Below are 14299 nucleotides of genomic sequence, written 5' to 3' on the forward strand. Positions count from 1 at the left end.
GGTGTTCATTATTCTGTTACTTGCATAGTTCAATTCCAAATAATTCATGTTGATGTCAGTTTTGTGTTTTTTATATATATATATATATATATATATATATATATTTTTTTTTTAATATTTATTTTGTTGTGCTGGATCTTAGTTGTGGCAGCCAGGCTCCTTAGTTGCACATGTTGTGTTATACGTTGATAGTGAGTACAGAACCCAGTGATTAAGAAGTCAGACTCTGGAATCAAACTACCTGGGTTGAAATCCGGTACTTTCCCTACTAGCTGGACAAGTTAGTAAGCTTACTGATCCTCATCTGTAAATTGGAGATAATGATAGTATCCACCACTCTGGAATATTCAGAAGACTGAGTTACTCAAAGCACTTAAGATAGCACCTGGCAGATAGTAAACACTATGTGCATTAGTCAGGGTTCTCCAGGAAACAGAACAGGTAGGATGTGCATATGTGTAGAAAGAGAGAGATTATGAGGAATTGGCTCACATGATAAGGGAGGCTAAGAAGTCCCACGATTGGCCATCTGCAGGCTGGAGACCCAGGAGAGCTGGGGGTATCATTCAGCCTGAGTTTGAAGTGGTGTAAATGCCAGTCTGAGGTCAGGAGAAGATGACATGAGATGTCCTGGTTCAATCAATGAGGCAGAAAAAGGGGGTGAATTCCTCCTTCCTCTGCCTTTTGTTCTGTTCCAGGCCTTCAATAGACTAGCTAATGCCACCCACGTTGGGGAGGTCCATCTGCTGAGTCCATCAGTTCAAATTCTAGTCTCATCCGGAAACATTCTCATAGACACACCCAGAAATAATGTTTAATCTGGGCACCCCACGGCCAGTCACGTTGACACATAAAATTAACCATCATACTATTATTATTACTAGTCCACAGGGATTGAGTTTGGTTCCTTGATATGTAAAAGATAAGACTTGTTGAAATTTAATATATTCATAAAGTGAGAACAAAGTTTCACTTATGATCCCAAGTGGCCTTCAATCAAACCTTTGTTAAAGACGTAATTACTGTCATTTAGGTTCACTATAAACAGGGAAGGTTTCATCGAGTTCTTCATTATTCTTTCTCATGTCAGGATCTTATTACCATTCCCCAAGGAAAACTAATTCCAGCTAATTATATATATGCAAATTTATTTGACTATCATAAGCATTTTTTTCCCAATCAGGGAAACAAACTCAATACTGGACTGAGAGATAACTCCAGTAATCCAAGAATAAAGCAAGATCTAAAGTACCACGTCATATTTGGAATGGAAATCTAATTACTCTATGTGAAAAGATGGATAATGTACAAATAACATCCTTAGCACTACAAGCATATGGGTATTACATACAAAGTTATACGTACAAGTACACAAATGCATACACTTAGAGTAGTTGTTCAACTTGTTTTCAAATTAAAATGTGAAAGATTCATGAAAAAGAGGGAAAAGCTACAGTGGGTGAGCAGTCTAGGGGAGGATGATGGTGCTGTTTAGGGATGGGTTAGAAGCTGAAGCTACCAAGGTCACAGCCAGAGTGTGGACTCTCTTCAGTGAGTTAGTTCAAAAGCTTAAAAGTTAACTGTCAAAAGGAATCTTTCAACTCAGCTTACCTGGTTAGTCAATTGACTAGAAAAAGTAAAACTAGTATAGTTGATTGCTATCAATACCACTATTAGAGGCTTCCCTGGTGGCGCAGTGGTGGAGAGTCCGCCTGCCGATGCAAGGGACACGGGTTCGTGCCCTGGTCCTGGAGGATCCCACATGCCGTGGAGCGGCTGGGCCCATGAGCCATGGCCGCTGAGCCTGCGCGTCTGGAGGCCTGTGCTCCGCGATGGGAGAGGCCACGACAGTGAGAGGCCCGCATACCCAAAAAAATACCACTACTAATAATAGGACCTAATATTAGCTTGTGAATTTCTAGTCTCCATGGTCCTTTGAAGCAGAGTAATAGTCCTGGACTTTGGAGTCAGACAGGCCTGGGAGTTATACTTATTTCTGTCCATTACTGGATGTATGAGATGTACATCCCCTCTGAACCTCAGCTTCCTCACCTGTGAGATGGAGCTTGTTATACAGTTGGAAAGAATAAAGTAAGGCATCTACATACCTGGTTCATAGTAGTTGATCCTTAACATGAGTTAAGGATTTCCCCTTCCCACTCTGGCTCTTCTCATTCTGTCCTCAGGTTGACCATGTGAAGGGAGCACATATCATTAACCTCATTTTACAGATGGGAGATGAAGCTCAGAGGGTTAATGGCAGAGCAAGTTCACAGCCAGGCCTGTCTCCTACTGACAGTCTTTATTTGGAGGAGGCTGCATTGGGTCTTCATTGCTGCGTGCGGCCTTCTCATTGTGGTGGCTTCTCTCGTCGCGGAGCACAGGCTCTAGGCACATGGGCTTCGGTAGCTGTGGCACATGGGCTTAGTTGCTCTGTGGCATGTGGCATCTTCCCGGACCAGAGCTCGAACCCGTGTCCCCTGCATTGGCGGGCGGATTCTTAACCATTAGCACCACCACGGAAGCCCTGGCATCAGTATTTTTAAAAGCTCCCCAGTTGATTCCAATGGGTAGTGGGTGTTGAGATCCATGCATTCCACTCCTTTTTCAGTCTAAAATCTCATGTTCCTCTGGTTCCAAACCAGGAGTCTTCCCCCATAGCTGGCAGATGTGATAACACTTCCTCCCAGACATGTTCATTCATTCCTCCCTCCAACTGGTCTGCTGGTGTGCCAGGCACAGGCCAAAGGGAACTTTCCAAATGTCAAAAGTTAAGATGTCCAGTTGTTGATGGAAATGAATTTTCATAGATAGGAGTATGGATATAGCAGCCTACATCTCCCTTGCTAGTCTCATTAATGTGATCATAGTAAATTTAAGAATAATTTACAAATGAAGTGGTAAGATTACTTGAGTCGTGCCTGTTTTGTTTGCTTAAGTAAAATATGGAAAAGAAGATGCTAAAATTTTGAACTGACCCATATTCACTGAGCCTATCAGCAGTGATGACAGACACTGATGAGTTATAGTTATAGGGAGACTAAAAACATAGCCAGCAAGCTTCACCAGTCTCAAAATAGAAGCTAAATTGTTGATATTTTCCAGAAAATTTCACCTTATCCCTGTTAACTGAAGTCTAAAGGGTTTCCTGCTTTGGTTTGAGAGGAATTATATTTTATTTGGCTACCACGTGTGTTGGATGCAACAGAGTGCCTCCCCTTCATAAATCACCCCCCCAGCTCCATAGATAACTGGAACCTGCCCAAGGAAAGTGCATTAATTCTCCTGCCCTTCACTCTCTCCTAATCACTGCGCAATTTTGTGGCTAGATTACTTGTCAATCACATGTAGCTAAGTCTGTTTGCTTCTGCTTTTCAGTTGGATTCCTGGCAGTGAAGAAAACAAACAGAAAACAGATGTCCACTACAGGTCCTTGGATGGTGAAGGGAATTTTAACTGGAGATTTGTCTTCCCTTTTGACTACCTTCCAGCTGAACAGCTCTGTCTCGTTGCTAAAAAAGTGAGTTCTGAAATAGGCCATGGGGAGTGGATGTCGTGGGTCTTCCTTAATGCAGATGCTCAGAAAAGGTTGGGGCTGTTCAGAGTCCGGGAGGTCATGGGTCCGGCTCCTCTTTACAGATGGGGACTTTGAGACCCCAGTGGGGTAGATACTTGCCCAGGGTCACACAGCTGTGGCGGTTATTTGTGTAGTTATAACAGAAGTATAAGGAGCACAACTCTGCTTCCCCTAACATGTTGGCAGCAGGGGGAAGGATCTGGTAAGTGGGGGTCTTATGTCAATACATACAACAACCTAAGTATATGTTTATGTCACAGGGAGACTGATTTCTTCCCCTGATAAGCAGAACTGTTGCACTAATTAACCAGAGGCAAAATATTAATGTAGGTGAAATATCGCTGTTACCTTCCTTATTAAACTAAAGCGTCTGCCTGCCCTCCTTCGGGAGCACTTCCGTGAGGGTTCAGGGCCCTCCTGGTGGTAATTTATAAGACTCTCAGAGAACTCAACTCAGACTGGCTTAAACCAAGAAAAGTGATTTACTGGTTCACATTACTAAAAAGTCCAGGGTTGGCTGGCTTAAGGAACGCCTGGAGCCTGGGTTGAGCTGATGTCTTTAGAAACTGCTCTCACCTTCTCCACCCCTCTGCCCTGCCTTCTTCCATGGGCCTCACTCCCTGGTGAGCGCAAGGTGGCTGCCAGCAGCCCCAGCTTGTATCTTGCCCTCTCGGCAACCTCAGCAGAGAGAGGGGAATGAATCCCCAAAGGCACCAACCAGAGTTCTGGAACTGGGCCCCAGCATCTGCCTGTTTGAGGCCACGTGTCCATCTCTGAACCAGGGTTGCCGCGCTCTGATTGGCGAGACTGTGGAGTTAGGGATAAAGTCACTTCTCCCCACATTGCATGGACTAGGGGAAGGGAACCTCTAAGGAAAATCTGGTGCTTTCATCCAAAAAGGGGGGGCCTAAAACCTGGGTAGGTAATAACAACAGATGTCTATTACAGGCCCTTGTCCCATTTCTCCCTTCCCCACCCCCTCCTGCCATATTCTATAAACTTTTCCTAGCTCTGCCTGGTCACCTCCTCACCCTACACCTGATCAGAATATACCTGCCTCATGTCCCATCTGGCCAGGCCCCACCCCCTGCTGGCCCTACTCAGTGCTGATGCTCTAGTGAGCACTCTCCCTGTCCAGGTGAGATGAATGCCTTCAGAGGGCACTTTCTAGAGACATACAGGCTCATCCTGATGTTGAACCATGCACACTTTCAGATAATGAGACAGACCGGGGGGAAAGCGAGGGATTTGGGGTCGGGTAGGCCTTTAGGTAATAAAGTTACCTTTCCTATTTACTCACATCGAGGGCTGGACCTCTCAGCATCCTGAGTAGTCCTTGGAGCATGACCCCACACAGGACAGCCGAGTAGGGCCAGACAGCAGCAGAGTGGGCTTCTCAGAGCCAGGCCCTCTGAGCCCTGCAAAAGGGACCATTCCTGGAATGTCATCTGAAAAACAATCCAACAACCTTCCTTCAAATTCATGAAGCACTGGGGGATGTCCCTTTCTTTGGGGGCCAGAGGAACTTAGGTGTAATCAGGCTGTGGGGACGTCATTATTATCCTGGGCTAATACTGTCTGGGCAGAAGCAGCAACACCAGGTGAGAACCTAGAGGACACTTATCCCATCCTCTCCCCACCTGAGTCTAGGCTGAGGGATCTGAGGGTCTTAGATGACCACGGTATATAAAACCCAGCAATATTTTTCAAAAGCCAGAAATGCCAGGACATTTTAAATCTGCACGAACAAAAGAGTGAAACCTGGGCCCCCGTCTCCTCACCCCCGTGTGAAATGAGTGTGCTCGGACATCCTTGGGGGGTCGGGGAGGTCGCTGAGCAGAAGTAACTCCTCCGCCGGAGATATTTCGGTCTGGCCTGGGATGGCTTGGCTTTGGGAGGATCAACTAGGCAGGCTACAGTCTTTAGGGCACGAGACATCGTCACTCTCCAAACCGCAGGAGTGGCAGCAGGAAGTCACACTGATAGGAACATGGCAGGGAACGTTCTGTTTGGGAATTGCCTGGGACAACCTTTTTGTCACCCAGCTGGTAGTCCTGAGATTTCCTGGGGAGCCCGATTGCCTTATGTCCACCTGGGGTAGAGGGGTAGGCCAAAGGGCGGGGTTTCGGGTGGGGATGCAAAGGAGAGAAGAGGCCCCATGCCTTGATGCTGGGTTTTCAAGAGGCCCAAGGGGAGGGTGTTAAGAATCCAGTAATCAGTGTCATTTTGGTTTGTCTGTTCCTGTTGGCATTTTAGGAGCATTTCTGGAGTAAGGACCAAACTGAATTTCGGGTCCCACCCAAACTGATCATTCAGATATGGGATAATGACAAGTTTTCTCTGGATGACTACTTGGGTAAGGCTTAACCTTTGGATACTTTTTTCTAAGAAATTGTGCTTGAAATTAGTAAAAGCAATTAAAACTTGGGATCAATTATTTAACTCTCCAATACTGTGGGGTGGGGTCCCACCCCCTGCCTGGATGTCCTCGGAGCGGGGTGGCCTGCCCATCCGCTGCCCCAGGTCCTCTGAGAAGTGGGCACAGTGACTGGGCGCTGCGGGCCCCAGCCACTCCCAGGGCCTTTGCACCAGCTCCTGTCTTGCTAGGAAGACACAGATTTTGTTTTCAGGGATGCCACAGCCTTACCTCCACTTCCAAACCTCTCCCCCTGCTCTCAGCACCTCAGAATTGGCTCCCTCCTCCTCCACGCTGCTCTCAGCGGTCACTACAGTGCCCTGATGCCCCGCCCTTCTCTGGGGTAAAAGGCCCTTGTTAAAACACCCCGGCCCAGCCCCTCCATTTCCTGGCATACACCCGGGTCCCCCCAAAGCACAGTCTTCTTATTTTCTCTCTCCCAGGCCTTGGGTGTCTCATTGGCCTGCTCTGTTTCTTCCTCTTCCTCTTTTTTTTTTTAAATTTATTTATTTATTTTACTTATTTAGTTTTGGCTGCGTTGGGTCTTTGTTGCTGCACGCGGGCTTTCTCTAGTTGCGGTGAGTGGGGGCTACTCTTCATTGCGGTGTGTGAGCTCTACTACAGCACAGGCTCAGTAGCTGTGGCGCACGGGCTTAGTTGCTCTGCAATAGGTGGGATCTTCCCGGACCAGGGCTCGAACCCAAGTTCCCTGCATTGGCAGGCGGATTCTAAACCACTACACCACCAGGGAAGTCCCCCTCTTCCTCTTTAAATACAGGCCTTTGCCCTCCCTGGGGTTTTGTGGCTCTTCCCCATGCTCCCTCAGTGACTTACCAGCCCTCACCTCTGTTGAAGGTAAAGCTTCAACTCTCACTTTCAACGAGGTAAAACTCCTAGACCTAGAGGTGTAGCCTGACTGCCCACCGTGCCTGCCACATAGTAACAAGAAAGATGATGACTCATACTGCAACATGCAATGTATCAAACCAACACATTGTACACCTTAAACGTACACAATGCTCTATGTCACTTATATCTCAGTTTGAACAAAACAAGCTCTCACGATGATTATTCCCCATTTCCCACCAGAAACTTTACCTTTGTGTTTGGCTGGCACCTCAAATTTATCGTGACTAAGACCAAACTCAGCCTTTCTTCCCTGACCTCATACCTGCTCACCTCATGAACCGCTTTTGCTGTTCACAGCCTCCCCCAGCCACCTAGGCAGAAGCACCCAGAGTCCTCTGTGGGTCCTCCTCTCCTTTCCTACCGCTTTCCTAAACCATGTAACCTGCTTTATCATGCACGTTTATTTTCTTATTTTTATGATCTCTGCCACTTGCCAGTTCAGACCTCACTTTCTCGTAGCCAGCTGTTACAGAAGCCCCTAGCTCACCTCCCTGCTTCCAGAGCATCTTTCCTGGCAGAGGAAAAGCCCACAGCGGCCAATGGCTGTGTCTTGTTCATCCCTTTACCCTTTACCACACTGAGTACGGTGCCTTTGACTTAGCTGGTTCTTAATAAGAGTTGAACAAACAAATGAGTGTGAAAGTGTTGACTGAAGAAAAACGTACAACCTAAAAGTTGTGAGTTTGGGGATCTTACTGAGGACTACAGCGCAGGAGACAGCCTCTCAGATAGCTCTGAGGAACTACTCCCAAGAGGTAAGGGGGGAGCCAGGACACAAGAGGTTTTTGCTGGAAAAACAAAAAAGTTAGTCAAACATCAAAAGATTACTGCTAATCACAAAGAGCAGACATCTCAAGTTAATGATTTTAGTGCATTTCTGTGTTTGCGGAGATACAAGATCCTGGGCCCATGGAAATTATTCCTTAGGTATGCATCTGGACTATCTAGAGGCAGATCCAAAGGTCAGAATGCGTCCTGTCTTTCTCCATCCTGAACTCCCCTCAGGGCACAGCCTCAGTCTTTTTTTTTTCCCTATTTATTTATTTTTGGCTGTGTTGGGTAGCCCCGCAGCAAGCGGGGGCCACTCTTTGCTGCAGTGCGCGGCCTTCTCATTGCGGTGGCTTCTCTTGTTGCAGAGCACGGGCTCTAGGTGCGTGGGCTTCAGTAGTTGTGGCTCGCAGGCTCAGTAGTTGTGGCTCGCGGGCTCTAGAGCACAGGCTCAGTAGTTGGGGTGCACGGGCTGAGCTGCTCCGCGGCACGTGGGATCTTCCTGGACCAGGGCTCTAACCCATGTCCCCTGCATTGGCAGGTGGGTTCTTATCACTGCACCACCACGGAACCCCACAGCCTCAGTCTTGATCCTGTAGAACTGGGATGATGGGCAACATTCTTTGTTTACTGGCATGGCAGGCAACATTCCCCGTCCACAGTAGTGTGCTAACTTAGAAAGCATAAAGAATAGTAGAGGGTTTTCCCTTAGAGTTTAAATGAAATAGTCTGATAACAAATAAAGAGAATGACTTTATTTCTAAATGGCTAGTGGGCAAGTGGTTGCAGTTATCACCAAAAGGAGAGACAAAATAAAAGCAGGTGTAAGTTCCAGAAAGGCTTGTGGGCTATGGATGCATTGTAAGATGAAGGGCAGTGTCTGAGCCTAAAAGTTTATAGAGAATCTGCCACAACCTCCCTGTTACTCTCTGCTGCCACTGTTGAAGACCACCTCTTGTCCCTGTAGTCCACAGACTTGACCCAACACACACATACCTTTTTCTGAAGGAGAGGTTTCCTGGGAGTTCCCAAGCCCCAAAGACAGTCAGTTAAAGACAGTTAGTAACGACAAAAGAGTTAACGTCTCACATCATGGAAGAAAAATTGTGCTTCTCCAGGCACCCTGAGCTGGGCTTCCTAGTTCCTGGGGAGAACTTTCTGTTGAGCATTCAGCGTTCCTTCTCAAGCGCTTGTTTTTGAGGTTACACTGGAGAAACTTGAACTTGACTGTTCGATGGAGCTTCCCATGTTCCAAGTACCAGTTTTCTTTACCCAAAGTCAAATGACTCTGTTAGGGGAAGTTTAGAACCAATAAGAGCAAATTCCAAGTTCAGTGGAAATTTTGGCCGGAGATGTTTAATTCTTTTGTGTTTGCAGGAGAACTCTGTTTATGCTCCTATCTCTGAGAAATTAAATGGGTTGTTCTCTGTGAGATGCAGAGCAGTGGACAGATACTACTTCTGCCACTTTTCATTCTATCTGGAAAAAATTTTAACTGCCTACCAGGGTCCGTTTCTCTAACTCACCTGTCACCTGTTCAGAGTCATGGTCTACCTCTCTCCTGACAGGTACATTCTGTTCACTTGTGAACAACGTCTGATCCACTTGAAATTTATTTGGGTTTAATGTTTCCTTGGCTAGGTTTCCTGGAACTCGATTTGCATCGCAGCATCATTCCAGCAAAATCGCCAGAGAAATGCAGTTTGGACATGATTCCTGACCTCAAAGCCGTGAACCCCCTTAAAGTGAAAACCGCCTCTCTCTTTGAACAGAAGTCCATGAAAGGATGGTGGCCGTGCTACGCAGATAAAGATGGCTCCCGTGTGATGGCTGTATGTATGAGTATTTACTGGTTGAGGCTCGTTTATTCCTTTTCTCCTTGAGGTTTTGCCCTTTATGAGTAGATTTGCTCTGGATAAGATAAGGGAGGTTAAATTGGTGGTAGTTTAAGTTTGGGGAAAGGTTTGTATCTGGGATTATAGGAGAAGGTGGCGGATGCTGTTAGCACATGTTTGGGGTTGAGTGGAAGATAGAGGGATTGGAATTGTCAGAAAACTGGGAACGCAAGTGGTTGCGCTGTATTTCTTTAGGACTCTCCTCCACCAGGAATGCTAATTTATGCTGAGCTTCCAGTACACTTCGGTACAGAAAAAGAAACTTCAAATTTGAGCTGTCCTCATCTTTAAAAAAAAATTTTTTTTTAAAGATGGAGGAAACAGGGAGTGTTGACATCCAATGAACATGAAGGCCATAAGTTACAAGCACATTTGGAAAACTGAAGATAATTTTATCGTAGAAGCAAAAGTGCGAGTTACCATGCCCTGTCACAAAAAGACTACCTAATTCATTACGTATTATTAATAATCATATTTTACACCACTTATTATAAACCGGACAATATACTAAATGCCTTATATTCATAATCTTGTTTTTTAAAACAACTTTGAGGTATAATTTACATAAACTGCACCCACTTAAAGTACAATTAAGGTGCACACTTTGATGAGTTTTGACAGATGTATATGCTCATGAAACCACCACCATAATCAAGATCCAGAACATTCCCATTACCCCAAAAGTTCTGTTGTGCCCTTTGCAGTCCATCACTTCCTCTACCCCTGGCACAGGAAACCACTTATAAGCTTCCTGCCACTAGAGGGTAGTTTGTACATAACCTCATTTAGTTCTGCGGATAACCCCATGAAGCAGCCATTACCTACATTTTATAGATTCGAGGAACAGGCTTAGAAAGAAGGACCACCTTGCCATAGTCAGACACCCACCTTTGACTCGTCGACAGAGGAGGCATCTGCGCTCCATCGCCTAAATGAGCGTCAGGGTCGGAAGCTCTCCACTTGTTGGTGACCTTGTGGGCGCCAGGGTTCTTGAAAGGCTGTTACAACCTTAGTTAAGCCTGGCTCTAAGAGTGGACAAGTTTCTAGACCTCTCGCAGCCTCAGTGTACTCATGTGCACACGAGGATCATAGCAGTACCTGATTTATGGGGCTGCCCTGAGCATTACACGGGATTATCCATATAGAAGGCTCACGCAGTGCCCAGTGCACCAGTCAGGAGCCTGTGAACAGGGAGGCAGCATTCATTCACTCACTCACTCACGCATTTCTTCAGCTAGTGTACATCGAGTGCCCACTAAGTGCCAACACTGCTCCACGCAGTGGGGGTACCAAAGGGAGCACGATGGCTCTCTTGGAGCCCACACTTAATGCTCAGTCAGTGTTAGCTATTGTGGGACTTGCCTGGGGGCGCAGTGGTTGAGAATCCACCTGCAAATACAGGGGACGCGGGTTCGAGCCCTGGCCCAGGAAGATCCCCCAGGCTGCAGAGCAGCTAAGCCCGTGAGCCACAACAACTGAGCCCACGTACCACAACTACTGAAGCCCGTGCGCCTAGAGTCCGAGCCCTGCAACAAGAGAAGCCACCGCAGTGAGATGCCCACGCACCACAACGAAGAGTAGCCCCCGCTCGCCTCAACTAGAGAAAGCCTGCGCGCAGCAACGAAGAACCAACAATGAAGACCCAATGCAGCCAAAAATAAATAAATTAAAAAAAAAAAGTTAGCTATTGTTATCAGCCATCTTCAGGTTATTCTGGGTCCAAGTAAAGTTACAAAGGGAGGTATGTGAGCAGGCAAGGAGACAGATGTGGGAGAGTTAGAATGATGGGGATCCAGAGACTGAAAAGCAGGGAGGAGGGAAAGCAATTTGTCCTCTCAGTTTCCCACAAGGAGTCGGTTCAGAAACACATGGAAGAGGAAATGTGATGAAATCTCTTGAGGAACATTTAAGGCAATCTAAGGATCGTTTTACAAGAGTAAAAATCATTGCTCGGGGAATACTCCTTGGGTCGAAGTGAAAATATTTGTGAAACGTGATGTCATGTGTTTAACCTGTTCTGCTTTACTGAAGGGGAAAGTGGAGATGACGTTGGAAGTCCTCAATGAGAAGGAGGCCGACGAGAGGCCAGCCGGGAAGGGACGGGATGAACCCAACATGAACCCCAAGCTGGACCCACCAAAGTGAGAGACCTTCTTTGTTCTGATCCCCAAACACCTGCAGTCTGAAAGCCCCCCTTCCAATTGCCTTAATGCAATGGATTAGCTGTTGTCTGAATTTTGTACTGAACAGGGGAGATGGGGGAGGGAGAGGCTGGTGATCTGGCTTCATTTTAACCGTTCTCCTTCCCATGAAACCAAAGTCCAGTGTGTCTTTGGCATCTTAGAAAGCCATAAAAGGTTAAAGGCTCTCTCAGCCAACGAAGGGGAATAATATCTTTTCTTGACTTTATAAAATGTTGTTAATCATTCTTTAAACTATTATGCTCGGAGGTATAAAATATCTGTCCCTCCTGAGTTGGTAGGTAAAACCATTTCTTTGCAATGCAGCCGGCCGGAAACTTCCTTCCTCTGGTTCAGCAACCCATGCAAGACCATGAGGTTCATCGTGTGGCGGCGGTTTAAGTGGGTCATCATCGGCCTGTTGGTCCTGCTGATCGTGCTGCTTTTCGTGGCCGTGCTCCTCTACTCCTTACCGGTATGAGTCCCTGGCCTCTTGTCTTGGCTCTTTGGGTGTGAATTATGGTTGGTCATCTCACTTGGTACTTGCCTTCTTTGCCATCGGGTAAAATGACCTATGTAACACCAGTTGTGGTGTTACAACCCGTCAACCTTTGGAAAATTTAGAGTACTGTGTCCTGTGATAAGGATTACATTCTCACAGTTTCATGAATTACAGGCAGAACTGCATGGTCTGAAAAAAAAAAACTTTGGTCTCAGGAATTCTAGGAGCAATCCCTTAGGCCTTTATGAATGTGTGTCTAAACCACAACCAGCATTTCTGACGGATCTTCCTGCCTCCAGACTCTCTTGTTCCAAACCATCCTGCATCCTAACTCCTGCCATTTCACAGATCCTGGGCTCATTATGGGCCTACACAAACCTTGAACTCCACCCAAACTAGAGAGCTGGCCTCCCCAGACAAGTATTGGCCTTACCTGCCAAGATGCCTTTGCCAGGGCTGTTCCTTTGCCCATGTTTTGTCTATTAAAACCTCCCTCATTCTTTAAGGGCCACATTACATAACCTCCCCCTCAAATCTCCCTTAATCTCCACGGTCATAAATGGGAGTCCAAACGGGAGGTTTGTCAGTGTGCCCAGAAGTGCCTGCATTGCTGAAATCGAATTTGAAAATTTCTGCATTTCCACTTCATATACTTCTTATCTCAACAAGTTCCTCGAATGGAGGAAACCTCCCATTTGACTCCCATTTATGACTGGTGGGGCTACTGGAATCTAGTGGGTAGAGGCCAAGGATGCTAAACACCCTGCAATGCACAGGACAGTCTCCAACAGGAATCATCTGGTCCTAAATGTCAATAGTACCGAGACTGAGAATCCCTCACTTATATCCATACATGGCCCTCTTTCTGTTTCCTTTTCAGAACTATCTGTCAATGAAGATTGTGAGGCCAAATGCATAATGGAAGCAAGGGCTTCTTTTCCAGAGTCATCCAGCCATGAGGGCATCCTGTCTCTGTTTACAGATCAAAACCAGGAGGGATTTTGTTTGGGTCTGAGACTATTCCAGGGGCACGTTACACTACTTCACTGAGGCCCACCACTTCCCAGAGGCTCTAAGTCCACGTCAGGCCAACAAGCAACATTTTTATCTTTTGAAGTATTAAAAGTTTTAACCATGTTTTTTCAGAATATTTTTCAAGGTGGCTGGTTCCATTTAAAAATCATCTTTTTTTTTTCTGTGTCCTAGTTCTGTAATTCAATTTTTGGAAAAATCAGATTTGAAAATTTCTACATCTCGACTTCATATACTTCTTTGTCTGTAGTCAACAAAAAAGGACTGTGCATTACCAGGTAGTTAGAATAGGTGGAGGAATTTTTATTTACGCCTGCAACCATTGTTATATTTTGTATGGATAAATGTCATGAGACTATTCATCCTCTGTGATGAACCCAAATAAAAACATTCTGCCTCTGACACATACCTGTTTGTTGTAGCTGTGGGCCAAGCTGGGAAGGAGGCAATTTCTAGTCTGGGTCTCAGTGGATGGCATGCCAGGGCATACCACTTGGCTGTAAACCCCTTATCAGTGTGCTGCCAAAGCTTGGCCAATGGGCCAAACTGAGGCTAATATAAGAAACTGACACTTATTTAAAGTACTTACTCCATGCACACCATTGTTTTAAATGCTTTATACATATTAACTAATGTAGTCCTCAAGGTAATCCTATAAAGGTAGTAGGTAACGTTAATCCCATTTTGCCCTTGAAGAAATTGAGGCATACTGCATGTAAATCAATGAAGTTAGAACACACCCTCTCACCATACACAAAAACAAACTCAAAATGGCTTAAAGACTAAAACATAAGACACGACACTGTAAAACTTCTAGAAGAGAACACAGGCAAAACATTCTCTGACTTAAATCGTACCCATGTTTTCTTAGGTCAGTCTCCCAAGGCAATAGAAATAAAAACAAAAATAAGCAAATGGGACCTAATCAAATTTAAAAGCTTTTGCACAGCAAAGGAAACCATAAACAAAACGGAAAGACAGGCCACACAATGGGAGAAAATATTCGCAAATGATGCGATC

The 14299-nt window shown here is 45.8% G+C and overlaps 1 protein-coding gene across 1 annotated transcript in view; it reads left to right on the plus strand.

Moving 5' to 3' along the window:
* The window catches only part of MYOF (myoferlin), a 155550-nt gene extending 141867 nt beyond the window's left edge, over positions 1-13683 (plus strand). Inside the window, 6 exon segments of the mRNA XM_030865110.2 lie at positions 3379-3520; positions 5834-5933; positions 9312-9502; positions 11597-11706; positions 12073-12220; positions 13128-13683. Coding sequence (XP_030720970.2) covers positions 3379-3520; positions 5834-5933; positions 9312-9502; positions 11597-11706; positions 12073-12220; positions 13128-13166 — 730 coding nt within the window. The 3' untranslated portion in view covers positions 13167-13683.
* Positions 13684-14299: the final 616 nt, after the last annotated feature.

This window comes from Globicephala melas, chromosome 16, assembly GCF_963455315.2.
Source record: "Globicephala melas chromosome 16, mGloMel1.2, whole genome shotgun sequence".
Classification (NCBI taxonomy): Eukaryota; Metazoa; Chordata; class Mammalia; order Artiodactyla; family Delphinidae; genus Globicephala; species Globicephala melas.